The following is a 19,270-nucleotide window of genomic DNA, read 5'->3' as shown; positions in this document are numbered from 1 at the left end:
CACACACACACAAATAACAGGGCTTCCCTGGTGGCTCATAAAGAGATTCTATGTACACTATACCTAGTTTCCTCAATGGTAGCATTCTGAACAACTATAGTACAATATCATAACTAGGATACTGATACTGGTAAAATCCACTGATCATATTTAGATACCCTTTTCCATTTTGTATTTCCTAAAATTTTCATTTATTCTTACAGTTTATTTACTTGGGCATGGAATACACTGCTGTATTACTTCTCCACCCCACCCCCACCTAGGAGTTAGTAACATGGAAAGTGACCAAGTCTTCATAATTCGTACCAAGTGCTGTCCATGTGACATGCAGTGTTCTGGCCCACTATTGGTAGCTAATAACAGTGGCAGTCCAATTGCCTATTGTAAATCGTGATAAAACTGGAACCTAGCATACCTCATTCTACACTTCTTATTTGCAAAATGCCAAGCCACATAGGAAGCCTGACATATTTACTTGTTCATGATTCCCCCAAGCAATAGGTTGCAGTATTCTTTGGTCTATCTGGTCATTCTCTTAAATATTCACCATCAATCTTCAAACTCTGGTCCTACTATTTTAGGAAATAACATTCTTACAACTTATTGATGGAGGGAAAGCAGATTTCCCCCACCCAACATCTTCAGGGCATATGCTGAATTTCTCTAATTTAAATCACGTTTTTTATAACTCTAGTTTATTTTTCCAGACACTTAAGTCATTGAAAATGTAAATTCTAGTTTAAATCATTCTCTGGTAGTCATGTAAGCTCAAAGTCAAGGACCTGTGATGCTGGGCTTGGCTTCCAAGAGAACAAGCTATGTCAAGGAAAAATATAAATAAACCCAGCCTCACTACTTATGTGAGTCATACTGAATGAAATGTGGCTAATGGACAGGTAAGTGATAAAATATCCTTTATCAATGGAACAGTTCTACACTGTTCATGAATACAGAAAAAATGTATCAAGTACACAAACCCAAATTGTGTATGGTCATCTATATTCACAATCTAGAAATGTCAAATTTCTAGTGGTGAGAAAAATAGCAAAATTAACTAATTTGAGGATCATACTGTTTTATTATTCATTTTTTGGTGATGTTATAATAAATTATGAAATAGCAAATGAAAGAGCCAGAAGAAAAGTCAGTAACAACATGAGTAAGCTATGGAGTAAATAAATCAGATTTTTATAATAAAATATTAGATGTATGAAAATATCAGCTCTCTTAAATTATCAAGTTTTTTTCTTAGTATCTTGTTGTTACACAATGTAACAACTAGTAATATGGTTTATCTTTTAGGGTTTTTTAATTATCACAAATTAGCCCCCTGTCATTAGCATGTGTAGAGGGCATTTTATATGATACTTCAAACTAACCACTTTTCCTATGGAATGCAGTTCTATGGTTATTAATAATAATATTACTATATTTCCCCCATATCCATTAAGGATTTCAGTGATAGGCAAGTTTTTGAATTTACTGATACTAGCATCATTTGAATATTTTAATTTACTTCAGTAACATAAATAACAAATAATAACATTCTAGAATTCTTGGGGAGACCACAGCTTTAAAGGAATTAACCACAACACCATAGGTCCAACTGTTTCATTGAAAATCTTTTGTGATACCCTTTACCAGATGTCTGTATGTTTAAACTGGCAGCATCAAGGGATATTCAGTCACTCAATAGATTGGTTGATGAGTCTTAATCCTTTCACTTGGGATAGCTGGAGCTTCATACAACTAACAGCTGGCCCCTGGTAGATGCACAGGGCAGGTAATAAAAGAAACTGATAGATTTTTTTTATTCTGAAATGGGAAAAGTCTCACACACACACACACACACACACACACACACTCATATTAAATCTGCCAAATAAAGTAATTTATAAACTCCCTTGTAATTCAAAGAAAAGTAACCTTTGAACAGTTCACAAATGGATGTCAGATTATAGAGCTGGATACACCGTTGCTATAGCAAACTGCTTATTTAGTCTTCTAAAGCAGCTACCCCGCATTATATGCTGCAGAGAGGTCTTTATTTCAACCACATTTAACTTTGTACGGAATATAATAATACCCTGCACATTTCACATAGTGCCTGGAGCACTGCTGATTTCTGCTTGCTTCTCTGAAAAAGCACTCAACGGAAAAGGCTGAATGGTGGCCTGTGGGCTGGAATTCATCAGTTCTTTATTTTAGCAGTTTGAATTCCCCATTAATGATTTTGCACATTAGCAGCTAATCAAACAGTTTAGATAAGGCTGAAAAGAAATGCATTGCTATATTCACACATAAAAGAATTTAGAATAGAAGAAAATAAACTTCTGTGCCATCAATCAAAATTAAGGGAAATGCAAAATAAATAAGAGCAGCCATCAATCAAAATTAAGGGAAATGCAAAATAAATAAGAGCAACTGAAGACAGAAGTAAAATATAATGTTGTAATTATATAAATTAAGAGGCTGGAGAAAGGACCACAGGTTTTCAAGAGAGAAAATAAAGGGAAATATACCTTCAATGTTAGGAAAGCAAAGACATACCACACAAAGACTAAAGACTTCAAATGGAATATAATTTAATACTATGTTTAAAACATTTACTTCTTATACACATTGCAAAAATTCCCTATGAGGAGGAAAAAAGGTGGGCAGATAAATCAGTATGACTACTTATGCCCTGATGGACCCAGCACTAGAGACATTCCAAACAAGGATGAAAAGAACAAAGAAGTAGGTATCACAGCACCAGGCTCTATTTGGTCAGTAAGGCCACTGGGAACGTGTTACTTAACAAAGTGACTTTTGCTACTCAAGAGAAGGAGGAAGATTTTAAAGCCTTCATTTTTTTGGACTAGGGAACAGAGACACAGAACTCATATGTCTTGATACAGGCCTCAAAGCTAGGAAATGGAAACCAAGTTTGAAACCCAGATGTCCTGTCTACAAAAACATATGTTTTTTTCTTATTAGGATTAACCTCACTGGACTGGCAGTCTCCCCTCCAGTTATCAAATTTAATTTGTAGATGTAGAAGAGACAGGAATAGTCACATAGCCAAGAAGAATCAGAGAAAGTGGCATAAAATGGAAAAATTGGCTTGAGTACAACAGGAAATGGCAATACAGACAGAAGGGCAGATTGTGGACAAACATTCTTTTTGCAGAACTCCTTACAATTTTCTCTTGGATGGGAAGATAATAAGTTCAATTTCCTGGGTCTAGTTAATTCTAAAGGTATGAAAGAATCTGCAGATACAGAAGCAGAACCTCAAGCAGATATCTTAACTGAAACTTCAGGCAACTAGTGAGGCAAATCTTGAACTGATTTTTATGCAAGTTAGGAAGCAGACAGATTTCCAAAATGAAAAAACTTGGCAAGATTCCATAAAACATTGATGAGGAGATGGTTTCTGAATGAATTATCTGGGGGGCAAATGGGAGAAGATGCCCAGAAGACCACATCTCCAAGGATAAAACTTGTTAAACCAAGCAGTCAACTATTCAAGCTTTATAAACAATATGTATGAAGATATGAAAGGCAAATTCATCAAACAGACCTAATACCAGGCTGGAAGGGACAATTCATTCTCTGGTTAATTAATAATAAAATAGTATCTGTAAAAATTGAAGCAATGCTAAACCTAGCAAAGTGAAATATAACTGGAATAAAATGCTGAATTCAGTGTTCACTGTATAAATATAAATTTCCAATAAAAACTTCTGCACAATTTTATGAAATATAATTAGAGATTTTAGTAGATTGCACATTCAACACAAGGTAACAAGGTGATATGACTGCTGAAGAAAAGTGAATGCAATCACTAGTAGATATCTAGAATACACATCAAGGAAAGTAACTGCATTACTCATCAGGTAATACATGAAGTATTGTGGCTACTTCTCAATCAAACACTTTAAAGGATTGAGAAACCAGAGCACCTTCAGATAAAAATATCATGTCAGCATGAAGACTGGCTCACGGCCTGTGGGATATTTAGTCTGGAGAAGACAAGACTTCCTTCAAATATGCAAACAACTGACATGAATAAATGGAAGTGAATTTACTCTGCATCTGGCTATGATGGAGGTGAAGTTATAGGACACAGATTTGAGGTTAACATGATGAAGAACCGAGTGACATCTAGATGAGTCCCATAATTGGGAAGTATATCTCCTTCTAGGGAATTTCTTGCCTCTGAAAGGGTTCAAGCCCCAGATGACCGGGGAAGATTTTGCATAGAGACATGCTGGCGAGAACCTGGAGCTGCGCTCTCTGGTGGACCTCTGCTACTCTGGGGGCCCAATGTCTACTGCCTCATTTCATGCCAACGAAACCTCAGTTTTTCTCTAGTTGACCCCACATTCTAAGCCTCACTCTCAGTCCACTTTTTTTTTTTTTTTTAATTTTTAATTGAAGGATAATTGCTTTACAGAATTTTGTTGTTTTTCTGTCAAACCCCCACTTGCTTTTGACAATATCAACTGTACTCTCACATTACAGAGATAAAACAAAAAGCTGAGGCTAAGCCAAAGAGTGGATTTCATTCCTTTGCCCACAGTGACTGGTTCAGGATGAAAGAAAAATGTTCTGCTACCTACCTAAAGTCAGGTAGAAGAACACTAAATGACTCAATTTAAGGATTTCTTGTGGACTTATCAAGGACACGGATGGTCTCTTCTGGTATTCTGGAGTTGCAAATAGGGAGGAACATCAATCTGAGCCTAAGAATGGAACTAACCAGGAGAACACGTGTTAAATAGACCCTGGTGGTATCGTCTGAGTTACCACACCCTGAAAGTTTTTCTTTATACAAACTAATAAATTTCTTCTTTTTCTAAGCTAGTGTGTGTTGGGTTTTCTCCTTCATTGGTTACAGAAGGAATTCCAAGTGATACAACTTTCAAAATCCCTTCCAAGTGAAGAATGACACATGGTATAATAGAAATACCTTCTAGCGCCTAAAAATAAGGGATAAAACCCATGATTCACTGAAGAGGGTATGGGACATGAGGCCTGTAGAGGAGAACCTCAACTATACCTGAGATAAATAAAAGAGAGGCTGGGAAGCAATACCTGAGATAAATAAAAGAGAGGCTGGGAAGCAAGCCTCTGACCATGGTGGTGATTTTAAGACACACACCCAAGAACAACTATTACTAAGGCAGGAGCTACCCAGCTCCTGCCGGAGGCATTTAAACTTTAAAGAGCCCTAGCTGTCATGCTGCCCTAACATTAGGGCAGACAAGAGGCTCTTTAAAGTTTCATTACACCCTGTTGGTAACCGGCATTTCCTTTCAGCTAGAAGAAGTGTCTTAAGGTAGCCATGGGCTTACCCGATGACTCAGACAGTAAACAATTCTCCTGCAATGCAGGAGACTAGGGTTAGATCCCTGGGTTGGGAAGATGCCCTGGAGGAGGGAATGGCAACTCATTCTAGTATTCTTGCCTGGAGAATCCCAAGAACAGAGAAGCCTGGTGGGCTATAATTCAAGAGGTTGCAAAGAGCTGCACACAGCTGAGTGACTAGCATACCTACACCAAGCAGCCATACTGAAGTAAGGGGCTGACAAGGAGGAAAACGGAAATCAAACTGAGAAAGGGGGTAACAGTCATCTTTATCACCACCACCATCATCATCACTGTTATTATGATTTTTGTTGCCATGCCTACTTAGCATAATTAAGTAGAAGAGTAAGGGCTGGTCAAGCCTGTTGGGCAGTAACAGTACTGCCAGTATTGATGAGGAACAGTACTCATAAAGAGAACTGAAACTGAAAGCTTCACAGTCGTGTCCGACTCTTTGTGACCCCATGGAGTCCAAGGAATTCTCCAGGCCAGAAGAGTGGAGTGGGTAGCCTTTCCCTTCTCCAGGGGATCTTCCCAACCCAGGTCTCCCGCATTGCAGGCAGATTCTTTACCAGCTGAGCCACCAGGGAAGCAAAGAGAATTGATGTGATATCAAAAGAGCTTTGAGTACGGAGTATTAATTAGGGATTATTACTAACTAATAATAACTCCTAATAACTCCTCCTTCGGGAGGATGGAATGGCAAACTACCCCAGTATACTTGCTGTGAGAACCTCACCAACAGCATAAAAGGCCAAAAAGATATATGACACCAAAAGATGAGTCCCGCAGGCCTGAAGGTGTCCAATATGCTACTGGGGAAGAGTGGAGGAGAATTACCAATAGCCCCAGAATGAATGAAGCAGCTGGGCCGAAATGGATATGATGTTCAGTTGTGGATGTGTCTGGCGATGAAAGTAAAATCCAGTGCTGCACAGAACAGTACTGTATAGGAACTGGAATGTTAGGTCCATGAATCAAGGGAAACTTGGCATGGTCAAGCAGGAGATGGTAAGAATAAACATAGACATCCTAGGAATCAGTGAGCTAAAATGGATGGAAATGGGTGAATTTAATGCAGATGACCATTGATCATCGAAAAAGCAAGAGAGTTCCAGAAAAACATCTACTTCTGCTTTATTGACTACGCCAAAGCCTTGGACTGTGTGGATCACAATAAACTGTGGAAAATTCTGAAAGAGATGGGAATACCAGACCACCTGACCTTTCCCTTGAGAAATCTGTATGCAGGTCAGGAAGCAACAGTTAGAACTGGACATGGAACAACAGACTGGTTCCAAATCGGGAAAGGGGTACACCAAGGCTGTATATTGTCACCGTGCTTATTTAAATTATATGCAGAGTACATCATGAGAAATGCTGGGCTGGATGAAGCACAAGCTGGAATCAAGACTGCTGGGAGAAATATCAATCACCTTAGATATGCAGATGACACCACCCTTATGGCACAAAGTGAGGAAGAACTAAAGAGCCTCTTGATGAAGTTGAAAGAGGAGAGTGAAAAAGCTGGCTTAAAGCTCAACATTCAGAAAACTATGATCATGGCATCCAGTCCTATCACTTCATGGCAAACAGATGGGGAAACAGTGACAGACTTTATTTTCCTGGGCTTCAAAACCACTGCAGATGGTGACTGCAGCCATGAAATTAAAAGACGCTTGCTCCTTGGAAGAAAAGCTATGACCAAACTAGACAGCATATTAAAAAGCAGAGACATTACTTTGCCAACAAAGGTCCATCTAGTCAAAGCTATGGTTTTTCCAGGAGTCATGTATGGATGTGAGAGTTGGACTATAAAGAAAGCTGAGTGCTGAAAAATTGATGCTTTGAACTGTGGTGTTGGAGAAGACTCTTGAGAGTTCAATGAACTGGAAGGAGATCCAACCAGTCCATTCTAAAGGAAATCAGTCCTGAATATTCATTGGAAGGACTGATGCTGAAGCTGAAACTCCAATACTTTGGCCACTTGATGCGAAGAACTGACTCATTTGAAAAGACTCTGATGGTGGGAAGGATTGGGGGCAGGAGGAGAAGGGAACGACAGAGGATGAGATGGTTAGATGGCATCACCGACTCAGTAGACATGATTTTGAGTAAACTCCGGGAGCTGGTGATGGACAGGGAAGCCTGGCGTGCTGCAGTCCATGGGTCGCAAAGAGTTGGACATGACTGAGCAACTGAACTGACTGACTGGCCTTATGAAACTTACACTTTTGTGAACATGAGAAGAATCAGGATGGGATTCTGAGGAAAATTAATACAGAATTTCTCATCTTTCTAAACAAACAGTGGTAGCAATAAGGATGCAACTTCCTCCCCATTTTAAAATTTTCATTGTCTCTCACCAGCACGTAAGAAATTCCTCAGGGAAGTGCTGTCTTTTTCTTTGTATAATCTTTGGATATTCAATGAGCAAGAACAAAGTTACTTTGCCTATTTTCTTTAATTCACTTGCGCATATAGGAAGGATGGACATGCACAAGTGTTCAACGACCAGGATCAGCATATCTGAATCTATTTACCTACAAAACTACTAGCAGAGTAATCCACTTCTAAGTCTCTTTGTGAGGAACAAAGCAGACAGTGTTTAAAGCAGAGACTGGAGTGCCCGAAGAGAATTTCCATGAATGGCAAAGGCTGCTAGAGGCCAACAGGAAATACAAGAGAGGCAAAAGGAGACGGATGACAAATATTCTTACACTTGAACAATAAAGAAGAAGGAGAAAGAAGAAACAGACTTAATGGTGTAAATTAGCACCCCTGCTCTGAAGTCTTAAATTTTTAACAAGACCGCTTTGTCAGAGCCATTTATCAGGGTGAACGCACCAGGGCTTTGGCGACGGAACTGGAATCTATTTACACATGATACTGGCAGGTTATCTAGATGAAAGCGTGAAGCCAGAAAAATCAGGTCTTCTGCTGGGACTGCCATGTATGTCCCAGAAAATATTCTTATGTGGCTCTTGTTTCAGTCTTGGGTCATTTACCCCAGGCTGGCCTGTACTGATCCCTTTTTTCCCCCTATTAAACTATTCCAGCCTCTGCTGTTTACTTGGAATGAATATCGCATTAAAATGGAAAATTGGACTCTGTCCAATTTAGCTTTAGCCAGCTGAAACAGTATCAATGGAAGAAAATGATGCTGTAATTTTCTCGTCTGATAAAATGTGGCCAGAAATCCATGCAGAAAATGTAGTAATATTCATTAAAATGAAGAATATGCTACAGTGAAGAGTAGTAGTTTGCTTTTGAAAGCACTTGTTAAAATATCATTAGATGTTCAATAATGACTAAGATGATGTAACAGAGATGTAGAAACAGGGATGCTGAGCTTGATGGCTTTGAACTCTGAAGTGATCTCTCTCTTAGATTCCATTCTCAAGCGTGACAATTGCAAAGGATAATTAAACAGTATCAAAGCTATCAATCAATCTACTCTAAAATGCTGGCTGAATTTCATTTTCAACTGCACCAAGAAAACTACATACATGTGTATGTGACAGCACAGGTTTAGCCTAAGTTTAATCAGCATCTCTGAAAATGGAGGGAAAAAACAGTTGAACTGTATGTGTGGATCCTCAGTTTTCCAAATGAAACCCTAGAGTTGTACACTTGAAAGAAGAAGAAGATTCATTATACTTAATTCATAAGATATTTAAAAATTCACCTTCATATGAAAATTTGTGATAAAACAAATGAATAAATGGATATTCAATACTCAGGAGAATTAAGATAACCTGATAAACTTTGGAGCCAGCTTTGAAAAATACAATCGCATAAATGTGTTCACAATCCTCTAAAAGGAAGTAAGTAGGTAAGTGGGTAAGTGGGCCAACTCTGAGTCAGACGGACAACAACTGAAGCCTGCCTGACTGCTGGGCTAACTGTGAGATGTGGGGCAAAACACTTGTCTTCTCTTGACTTTTTCACCTGTAAAATGTGACTCATGATGACATTACCCGTGCCTAACTGCTGGGAGGTAATTCATGCAAACATTTAGAACAGTCACAAAGGCACAGCAAACGACTCAATAAATGTTAGCGTTTTTTAAAACCAAAAATCCCTATAAGATACTGGAAGACAGAATAAAAGGTTGGAAAGAGAAACCCCAAGGGAAAAGCAGGAGCATGAGTCTTGGCGTTATCCTTGTTAAGTCTCCAGTGCTCATGAAAAGAGTGCATTTGTGTAATAGAAATGATCTACATGAACATGTGAGGGCAAGGTACTAACTATTTCTATACATACGGTGGCCACACGGCTCCAACCACAGAATTCCCCGGAAGGCACCGCCACGGAGCAGCCTGAGGGGAAGCGAGAGTCCAGCGGACTTAATACGGCTCAATGCCCAGGACATGGAGATAATGAGTGTTTTACTGCAGTCAACCAGTAACTTTTCTGAGTTGATCATTTATCATGATACACTTCTTCTGAAGTCTTGAAATGCCTCAGCCACGTACTGTCCTAATTTCTTTAATATTTCTCTCCTTAGGAGTGTGGAGGTGGCTTCAAGGAGGAGAGAGCAAAATGCTAAGTAGGTAGAAAGTGAAAGTGAAGTCGCTCAGTCATCTCTGACTCTTTGTGACCCCACGGACTGTAGCCCACCAGGCCCCACCATTCATGGGATTTTCCAGGCAACAGTACTGGAGTGGGTTGCCACTTCCTTCTCCAGGGGATCTTCCCAACCCAGGGATCGAACCCAGGTCTCTTGCATTGCAGACAGACGCTTTACCATCTGAGCCACCAGGGAACTGGGCAGAATCACAGACTTCTTGCCTTGCTTCCATAAACTAGCCTGTAAAACTATCTTAATCGTTTTCAAATGCAGAAGACCTCCTCTTTCCTGTGAATCACAATCATATGCTACAAGAACACGTTGTGTTCACAAAAATTATGTTCAAAAAGAACCTTGATAGTACTCCCACCATTATTCTTAGTTTAATGGAAAGCGACATATGCTATTTTTAATTTCATTTACTTCTCGAAGGAAAAATGATTACTTACTTTCCATCCCAGACATGGTCACCTCGGTGGAAAATCACTAGATTATTCTGAGGGTCCAGAGCCACCCCAGAAACCTGGCCTGGTAACAAGTATACTCCAGGCCAATCCAGTGCCTCTTCTACATGGAAATCTAAAAGAGAAACCCATACATTTAGTGTAAAAAAGAAAGTATAACTCCATGAAGATTCACAATGATTGTAAGAAGTTCATGCAGTAATGTCACTAGATGACAAAAATAACAAAAAAACAAGCATGCTCTACATAACATATACCACATGCGCATGCCAAGGTGTAGCCTCCTGGGCTGTGAATAAATAAGTAACTGTGACCTTATTTGGGGACTAAATGCTCTTTTCCTGTTGATAAGATGCCTTATAAAACCAGCTTATCCTTCAGTCATTAAGGAGCAAATTTGTGACTACCTTCTTCAAGACTTACTTTAAATTAGTATCTTGGAAAATATGGTAATATGGGTAATATCATTTTAATGCAAAGCCTTTAAATATTGTACATGAATAGCATTCTTGGGCAATAAGCCTGTGTGTGTGTGTGTGTGTGCGCGCGCGCGCGCGCGAGCAGCTGTCTCTCTCATCTAACTTCTGTGTAAACTGTGGGTGTTCAATATACATTAGACCCTATAATAAACCATCATTGCTAATCCCTTGTAGAAGGAACTATATAAGATGCCAACTTCATTCTGCCCAGCCTCAGTGTTCCTATAACAATGGGAATGGAGAGATACTTTTTCACGGCTTATATTTCACTGTTTCCTAACATGAGAAAGGAAAATATAACAGACACTCTATGACTGAATGATTTACCAATTATGCTCACTTCTGTTCAGAATGCATTTATACTTAAGAGAATATCTAGGTTCAATTGTGCTGATCCCTTTTATAAAAATGCTCATGAGTAAAGAGGTGTGAGGTACAGAAAAGCTCTACTAACAGGATAAAGCTATGAAGATACTGTGAAATCCTCTGTATCAATGTCAACATTTCCTTCTCTCTGAAATGCTTCAGGAGAGATGCTGAGAAGTAAAAAAGCAATTTGAGTCCCTTTCTCCTGCCTGTACACTGGAGGATGTGGCAACATGCAGTGATTCTCAAAGATGAACATTCAAGATTGGCGGAAGAAAGGGACACCCAGGGCTCGTATAATCAGCTTCTGAAAACTTGAGAGGATGCCAGTGTGAGAATAAACACTTTAAGGTAATTCTCTTAACTACAGAAAAAGGACATAGTACATTTCCACTCCAAATGTTCTTACCTTTGTAGGTTTAATTTTTTTAAATAAAAATTAGCAAAATATATCACAATCAATACGATGACTAAAACAGTTTTGCCTATAACCTTTGCTGATACATCTTCCACAAATATCCCCTAAGTGTACTGTCTATGTAAGGTATTATGCTAGATTCTGGGAACACAAATACGGCATGGTTGGGGGCCTGGAGGGACTCATAGGATAAAATGAGAAAAAAAAAAAAAAACCCAAAAAACAGAAAGCAAGTACTTATAACTCAGTGTGGTGCAGGAAAACAGGAAAGGGCCCATCATCTTTTCTGAGGCTTGTCTGGGAGAGGGTAGGTGTTTTCACTTAAAGGTTTATCAAATACAGAAGCGGGTAGTCAGAAAGATGGAAAGTGAGGATGTTTATAACCACAGAATGTGTTTCAATATCTTTAAGTAATCTGTATATCTTTGAAGACACCTGTGTATGTCAGGTGGGGGTATGGAAGTGAGAAGCAGGATTAAACAGACCCCAAGACCTAGTGTAGACTGGAAGATATACTGTTGAGCACATGGATGAGTATGGATTTAACAATCAATGAGAGCACTTCTATGCTGTGGTGTCTTGATCTATACTATGATTAATTCTGAGGTATGCTGCAAGTACTTTATTAATAGTAGTAAAGCCCAGAGCCTGGGAATAATTTACCTTTGAAACATACTAGAGCAAGTGAGAGTATCATTCTTAATTGTGTGTATTTTGCTGTCTTCCTGAGCTGGGGAGAAGGGGGCAGACTGACAGCTGGCATGCCTAAATTCACACAGCAGTGGCTATGAATAGGACTGCTTGGATGAATAGCACTAATCTTCTATCACACTTGTCACAGTAGGAGAAAAGGAAGCAAACTGTGGGGCCACCGATGGCTTTCAAGCACAGGGTGGCATGGATAAAAGTGTGGTTTTGAAGGTGAGCTCAGGAAACAGGGTCTACAAATGATAATTAGAGATATATAGATGGATTCCGCAAAGAAACTATTTTAAATCATTTTAAATTGCATGAATCTCAGCCTGTACTTCATTCATTCTCATCTCTGTTACAGCTGGTCCTTTTGGTGGCCATTCTGCATGTAATCAGCATCTCCTGAAGATTCTGGATCTTGAACCTTGAACCTCATAACAACAGAGATATTTAATTGCTTTCATCTGCTTCTCAGAGCCCAGCACCACTACAACTAGGTGAAATTTTGTGAGGGCAGAGATCCTGTCTCGTTCACTGTTTTCTCACTGAGTCTTGCTCAGGGCCTGGCCCACGGCACTGGCCTAATAAGTGCACTCACCTGAACTCTGCTCCACTTCCTGCTTGCTCATGTTGCCAACTAGCATTTAAACACCCTTATCGTCTTACAGCTCACCGGCACTACCTCTTTCTACCCCTAGCATTGTGCTGAAGACACCGTGAAGAGACTCAATTAAAAAATGTTAATTGGCTAATTATTTTCACTGAAGGCAATCAACAAATGTCATGTTTCCTGGAACTTTTTAATCCAGTGGTCTACCAACAAGGACTGGAAGTGAGGAGCTCATGAAGATTTAAAGATGCTAATTCTGATAGAAAATGTGCACTGTCCTAAATATACTATTCTGGGTTCAAATGAGGATTTCATAAAATACACGAAATACTGTGTAAAGGACTTTAATCTGGCTGTGAATAATCCCATATTATCACTGTCCTTAGATTGGTCAACTCTCAAAATCTGCAAAAACCACAGACTGATAGGTTGTTAACAACCTATTCTGTCACTTACAAGAATTCCTTTTGGTTGGAAACTTTCAAGATGAAAAAGCAGGATAACTATCTAGGGCACATTTATACACTTCTGGTAAATTTTCAAAACAGTAAAGGTGATATGTGAGGAAATATATGAGGGTTAACAATGTGAGAAACTTGGCTCTTTCAGTACTGGGTCAGTGCAAAGAAGAACAATCTTGTACAAGGCAAGAACATTCAGAGAAATTATATTAAATTACTTTAAATTTCATTAAAAATATCACTGCACATTCATTAAGATTACCTAGCTAAGACCTCAAAACTTTCAGGACCTGAAAACCTAGGTCTCTGTGTTAATTACAAATTCCCAAACAGTTAAAGGAAAACTGAGTTCACATTTTCTTCTGTGAACACTAGCTCTGTGAACTGATGTTTCTGCTTCCAGTGTCATCACCTTTTTTCATGATTATGCAGTTAAAGGCTGTTCTCTTTAAGACAAAGTGATCAAGAATCAAAGCAGTCATGGAGGACTGGTGGTGTATGCATATGGAATGAATATTTATACTTTCACAAGTCCTGCCCATCTTTATAAGGGAATTGTAGGATGCTCGGACAGAATCCCAGGTCATTTTCTCTATTTATAGAAGAATGATAGGCTTGGGCCTGACTTTGATCATCAATAGCAAGGGTGATTATTTTCTAACCCTCAAAAATATTTCAAATCCTTATTAAAAACTGTCTGATAAAATGTATTTGGGTTCTAAGTTAAACTTGACATTTTCAATCATGGAAAAGTTAGAAATTCGAGTTCAGATTCCTCTTAGATTTTACTTAAGAAGAAATTCATTAGCATATATGACTAATGTTGTAAACTGACAGTCCTAATTTGAAAATTAAATACAGATTTCTTACATATGACCTTGGGCAAGCCATTCCCAACTCCAAGTGTCAGCTGCGCTAAATTCAGATGTCAAATGAGAGGGCTATTTCAGAAGAATCCTTGCATTCATTATAAATAAAGGTAAATGTACAGCCTCATATTCTACCACATATTTTTAAAAAGTTACTTTCAGAAAAAATTTAACATTAAAACTAAAACTATCAATAAATCACTAAGCAGATTAATGAATTGTATCTTTCCAATACAATGTATCTTTCCAATACAATGTATCTTTCCAATATTAATGTTAGCAATCAATGCTTTCATATGAAACTATTAATAAGCATTTAAAAGGGCATTCCTTTATCTGTGTACACATGACTAACAGAATTAGACGAAAAAATTTGAGGAAAAAATACAATGTCAAACCTAGGCTATGACTTAACTTTACTCTAACAAAGCTCTTTATATTTAATCTTAAGGAGAAGACCCTAGAGAAATCAGTAGATTTCAACAAGAATAAAATAAAATTGTTGCTTTTTCTACACAAGTAGATTCTCATTTAGTGATGAAAAGATGCCTTATTTTGGTCAGGGATTGTTATTCATCAAGTGCCAGCAATAACTATAATTAAGACTATAAGAGAAATATTTATACTTAAGTGCGAAAGAAAACAAGAATTAATTATAAAGTCTAGTTTAGTGGGAGTGAAGTAAGAGAGTTAAGATATAATTAGGGGCTCAAAAGTATTAGCAGACTGCCTTTTCTTTTAAAAATTTAACTGCAAGTGAATCTTCAACCTTAGTCAAATTGTTTGGATATTGATTGAGAAAGTATGACCAAAGGCAATCTACACCTAAGAGTTATTAAAATTGTAGAAAAGATGATGGGAAGGTTGGAAAAAACAGCCTGTCTATTATTTTATTGTGAGACAGAGTAATGAAGTAATTAAAAACCAAGACTTTGAGCAAATCTGCCTGGGTTTGAATGCTGGTTGACTGAACTGTGGCATTTCGGATACATGGCATGCATCCTTTCTATGCTTCTATAAATGGGTTTCTTCCTGAATAAATTATTTTATCATAGGTTTTTGCTTTCATTATGCTCCTTTCCTCCAGAGATGAAAATTCAGCCTAGTGAATGCTTCATTTCACCCTGGGAATTCTATAAGACTTGAACCTAGAGTCAGCATATGACTGAAATAAGTTAAAAGTATGGCTTCTGAGTCAAGAAAAAATTGTCCATAGAAATTAAATAAAATTTAAATGCACCATGACAATATTTAAAGACCGCACATTCTCTCATCTTGTGGGCGGTCTCACACAAATGTCTACGTATTTTCTGATGTCCAAAGGTGTACACGCGGACGCTTTTCAGTCGTGTCCGACTCTTTGCGAGTCCATGGACTGTCGGCTACCAGGCTCCTCAGGAGACAGTCCGTGGAGTTTTTCAGGCAAAAATACTGGAGTGGGTTCCCATTTCCTTCTCTAGGGGATGTTCCCGACCCAGGGATCGAACCCAGGTCTCCTGCATTACAGGCAGACGCTTTACCCTCTGAGCCACAGGAAAGCCCACCAAAGGTGTACAGCACATGTCAAATCAGGGTTCCATATGCTAGCATATAGTAGTCCCATCAAATTTAACAGGAAGAGATTAGCTATCGGTAGTTTTAAATTTATTTTTCAATGAGGCAACTAGAAAAGAGACTATGATTTTCTTTCTTCTCTATTAATGCTGCCTTAATACAGACATCAAACGAATGGTAGGAACCAAAGTAATACTAAGAGTAAAAAGGAATATATTTGCTTCTCAATTTACTAGGCTGCACACTGTCACACTATACATCATATATTATGGGAAACCATCAAGGCAGATCAATGTAAGTGATCAGTAATTTGAAGAGCCACAAATTCTCATTATGACAGAACACTGCTAAGTTACATTTTGTTAATCAACTTAGAGTGTCGACTTTTGCAGCTTTCCTACATATTCTAAGAAAATTCTCTCATGGATGCTGCTTAAGCTAAAATAATTAATATTTAGTTCTACTACTTTGGTGTTTAAAGTTTTGAAATCTTAGTCCAACATGACACTAACAATAGCAGCTCTAATCATAATTATTGTTAACTTATTATACCATTTACTAAGTGTTTTCTTCAATTAAAGTCAGATATTACATTGTGCTGTAGTAAAAAGTGAAAGAAAATTGAAAAGATTTTTTATAAGTAGCTTATCTAAATATGGGCTTTGCTATTTTGCATTTAATTTTATAAAAATTTGGAATCAGAGTAGTGAAATCACACTAAAATAAATCATTTCAGAAAGGAAATACATGCACATTTTCTTCCTGTAACTAGAATTTGTATTGTATGTTTCTCTAACTCAGTGCTTTATTTCAGTGACATTCACCCACATACTTAAAATGAAAGGAAACTTCCTGAACCAGGTCTTGGAGAAACATTTTTCTTCTGGGCACTCCCATTTTTACCACCTCGAAAGGAAGATGGAGACTTGGCCAGTAACTGTATTTTGAGTGTTTTAAGTATTTCTTTCTTAGAAAAACTTAGTAGGTCTTAGGAATATAATTCCTTAAGTCAAATTATGATTTTCACACTGACACTTAGGATGTCTATAAATGATCATGACATTATTTCAAACTGAAGAGTAACAAAGGCAAGTCATAGACAACTAGAAACTAAATTTTTGGTGGTGGGCACACTGTAGGGTACACAGAGATAGAAATATAAGGCAGCACACATAAAACTTATAATGTTATAAACCAACGTGACTTCAGTAAAAAAGATTTAGAAAAGATAAGTCATGAATAAAGCATGCTGTAAGGCTAACATTTCGAACTTGAACAGAACTGTATTCTCACCAAAGAAGCCCTTTTATATTTATGCATTGTTCGGGTTACAATGTACTGTCTTTAATACAGAGGTTCAGACAGACAATCCAGTCTGTCTATGAAATGGATAAGGGCATCATAAACTGCAGATTCCTAGACATTGTGCTCAGAGATATCAACTCAGTTGTTCTTCAGTAGGATTCAGAAGTCTAGATTTTTCACAACCATCCTAGGTGATTCTGATGCAAGGGGAGGTTCAGGGGCCACCTCCTTAGAAACAGTTTTATTAGGTAAATTTAGAAGGAGTTAGAGCAGGGCTGACCCTATTTAAATATGAAGAGGTAAAAATCTGGGTTCCAGTTAACACCTCATAGAGACTATTAGGCCAGTCCTAATGGACAATGGTTGAAACTTGTGTGTGAGAAAGAGGCACTGCATGCTAATTTGTTTTTCAATTATAAATAAAAATCAGTTGGGTGTTGAATAATTTATGGCTTCCTGCAAAGCTGTATTTGAAAACATCAAGCTGGCAGCCTGTGCCATTCCAGCCCACGCAGGGACCGCTGCCATGCACGCACACCCGTTACTTTTCTGGAGATTATCTCCACATGCTGTATGATCTGGCTTTCCACATTAGCAAGTAACATGAAACACGATCAATATCACAGAAGCCACAACACAATTAAAGACAAAGATGAGGGATCCATAGCTTGCTGGTACAGAAACCTGAAGGGAATAAGGTATTGTCCTCCAATTATAGAAGCCAATCCTGGTTAGAAGATGAATCTGATAGTTACTGACTTGCCAGAGGTCCCTTCAGATATAACCACTCAGCTTTCCAATTAAGATGATAAATTGATCATGGAACTTAAGAAATCAAAGTCATAAAAAAGGTTACATTTTATAAGTCAACCGGATGAGAATGTTGGAAACGTAGGATTCCTCTGAGAGGAATTAAATTACCTTAAAGGAAGGTAGTATATAACCATTTCACACACTGGAACTTTATGTATTAGGTTTGAATTTTTGGTTTATTCCCAATGTTAATTTGGTTAAGTATTGGTTATCCTGAACTTCATATGCCACCCTTCCCCATATGATCCAGAGAGTTTGGGTCCTGGAGATTCTGGCTCATCAACTGAACAGAAATGGAATGCATATAGGATTGGACCAAAACAAAACTCGTACGAAAGTGATATCTGATAATCCAAATAGAATTATGTTTTTCTAACGGTGAGTTATTTTCACTGGTGAATTTTCTCACGCATTAATTTTTATTCCCTTCAGATTTTGCTAATGTGGACTGTAGTATGTCACATTTTATTCTTTAAGAGAAGCACCTAAACGCACCTCCTGTGTGCTCTGGTTCCCAGGTGCCTTCACCAGGTGGGGGCTGCTGCAATGACAGAACTCTGCTCTCTGCGGGCCTCAAGGTAGACACTAGCCTGTGGAATTTGTGGATTCTGTCTCTGACAAGAACAGCACTGCCCCGCTCACGTTCTGCGCTCTCTCTGGCATCAGATCGACCAAGGTCCTTCTTTTGGACTACGCTTGCAATCTCAGCTACCAGGTCAGACTCTGATTCTGCCTTTTCTGTCGGATTATATTTATGCACATGAACAACATCTTCCCTTTCTCCTAGCAGCTTGGAAAGTAGTGAATAGAAATCACCTGCGGAAAAAAGAGAAGAGAGAAGGGGTGGGGAGTTGATAAGACTTCAAAATTTACGAAACGTTGTGCCTTAAAAATATCAGCTCTTGGTTCCTGATAATAAGCGAGAGAGAAGGTTGCTCTCAGATGTTGAAGCATGGGGAGGAAAAAAAATGATTTTCCAGAACAATGAAAAAATAATAATGCTTCACATTTCATTTTACAAACCACCCATTTCCTTCTGTTATCTCAGCAGCCAATATCACTAAATAATGTCTATTAGCAAATAGTAGAAACAAAATCATGCATATGTGACTGCATGGCATGTTTCAATAATGGTTTTCACAAGGCTCTTAGATTGATTTAGAAGTAAGAATTCATCAGTTTTTCAAAATAAAATATTATCAACAGTTACATCAGAAAATAGCTGTATTCACAGGCAAACCCTTTGAAGTTGTCTTTATTTTTTTTTTGAAGTTGTCTTTAAAAGCCTATTAAAGTACAATATACAAAAA

At 38.1% G+C, this 19,270-nt stretch overlaps 1 protein-coding gene across 23 annotated transcripts in view; it reads right to left on the bottom strand.

Annotated features, from left to right (window-relative positions):
- PAM (peptidylglycine alpha-amidating monooxygenase) overlaps positions 1-19,270 on the bottom strand; it is a 308,314-nt gene that overhangs the window by 33,722 nt on the left and 255,322 nt on the right. For 16 of the 23 annotated variants that reach the window (XM_043913698.1, XM_043913701.1, XM_043913704.1 and 13 more), the window contains 2 exons: positions 18,456-18,776; positions 10,378-10,507 (listed from right to left, as the gene is read on the bottom strand). In XM_043913698.1, coding sequence (XP_043769633.1) covers positions 10,378-10,507; positions 18,456-18,776 — 451 coding nt within the window. The remainder of the gene's footprint in view (positions 1-10,377; positions 10,508-18,455; positions 18,777-19,270) is intronic. The other 7 variants (XM_043913714.1, XM_043913716.1, XM_043913717.1 and 4 more) reach the window with 1 other exon arrangement.

This window comes from Cervus elaphus, chromosome 9, assembly GCF_910594005.1.
Source record: "Cervus elaphus chromosome 9, mCerEla1.1, whole genome shotgun sequence".
Classification (NCBI taxonomy): domain Eukaryota; kingdom Metazoa; phylum Chordata; class Mammalia; order Artiodactyla; family Cervidae; genus Cervus; species Cervus elaphus.
Note: the sequence above shows the minus strand (reverse complement) of the source record. Positions and strands in the feature narration are given on the sequence as shown.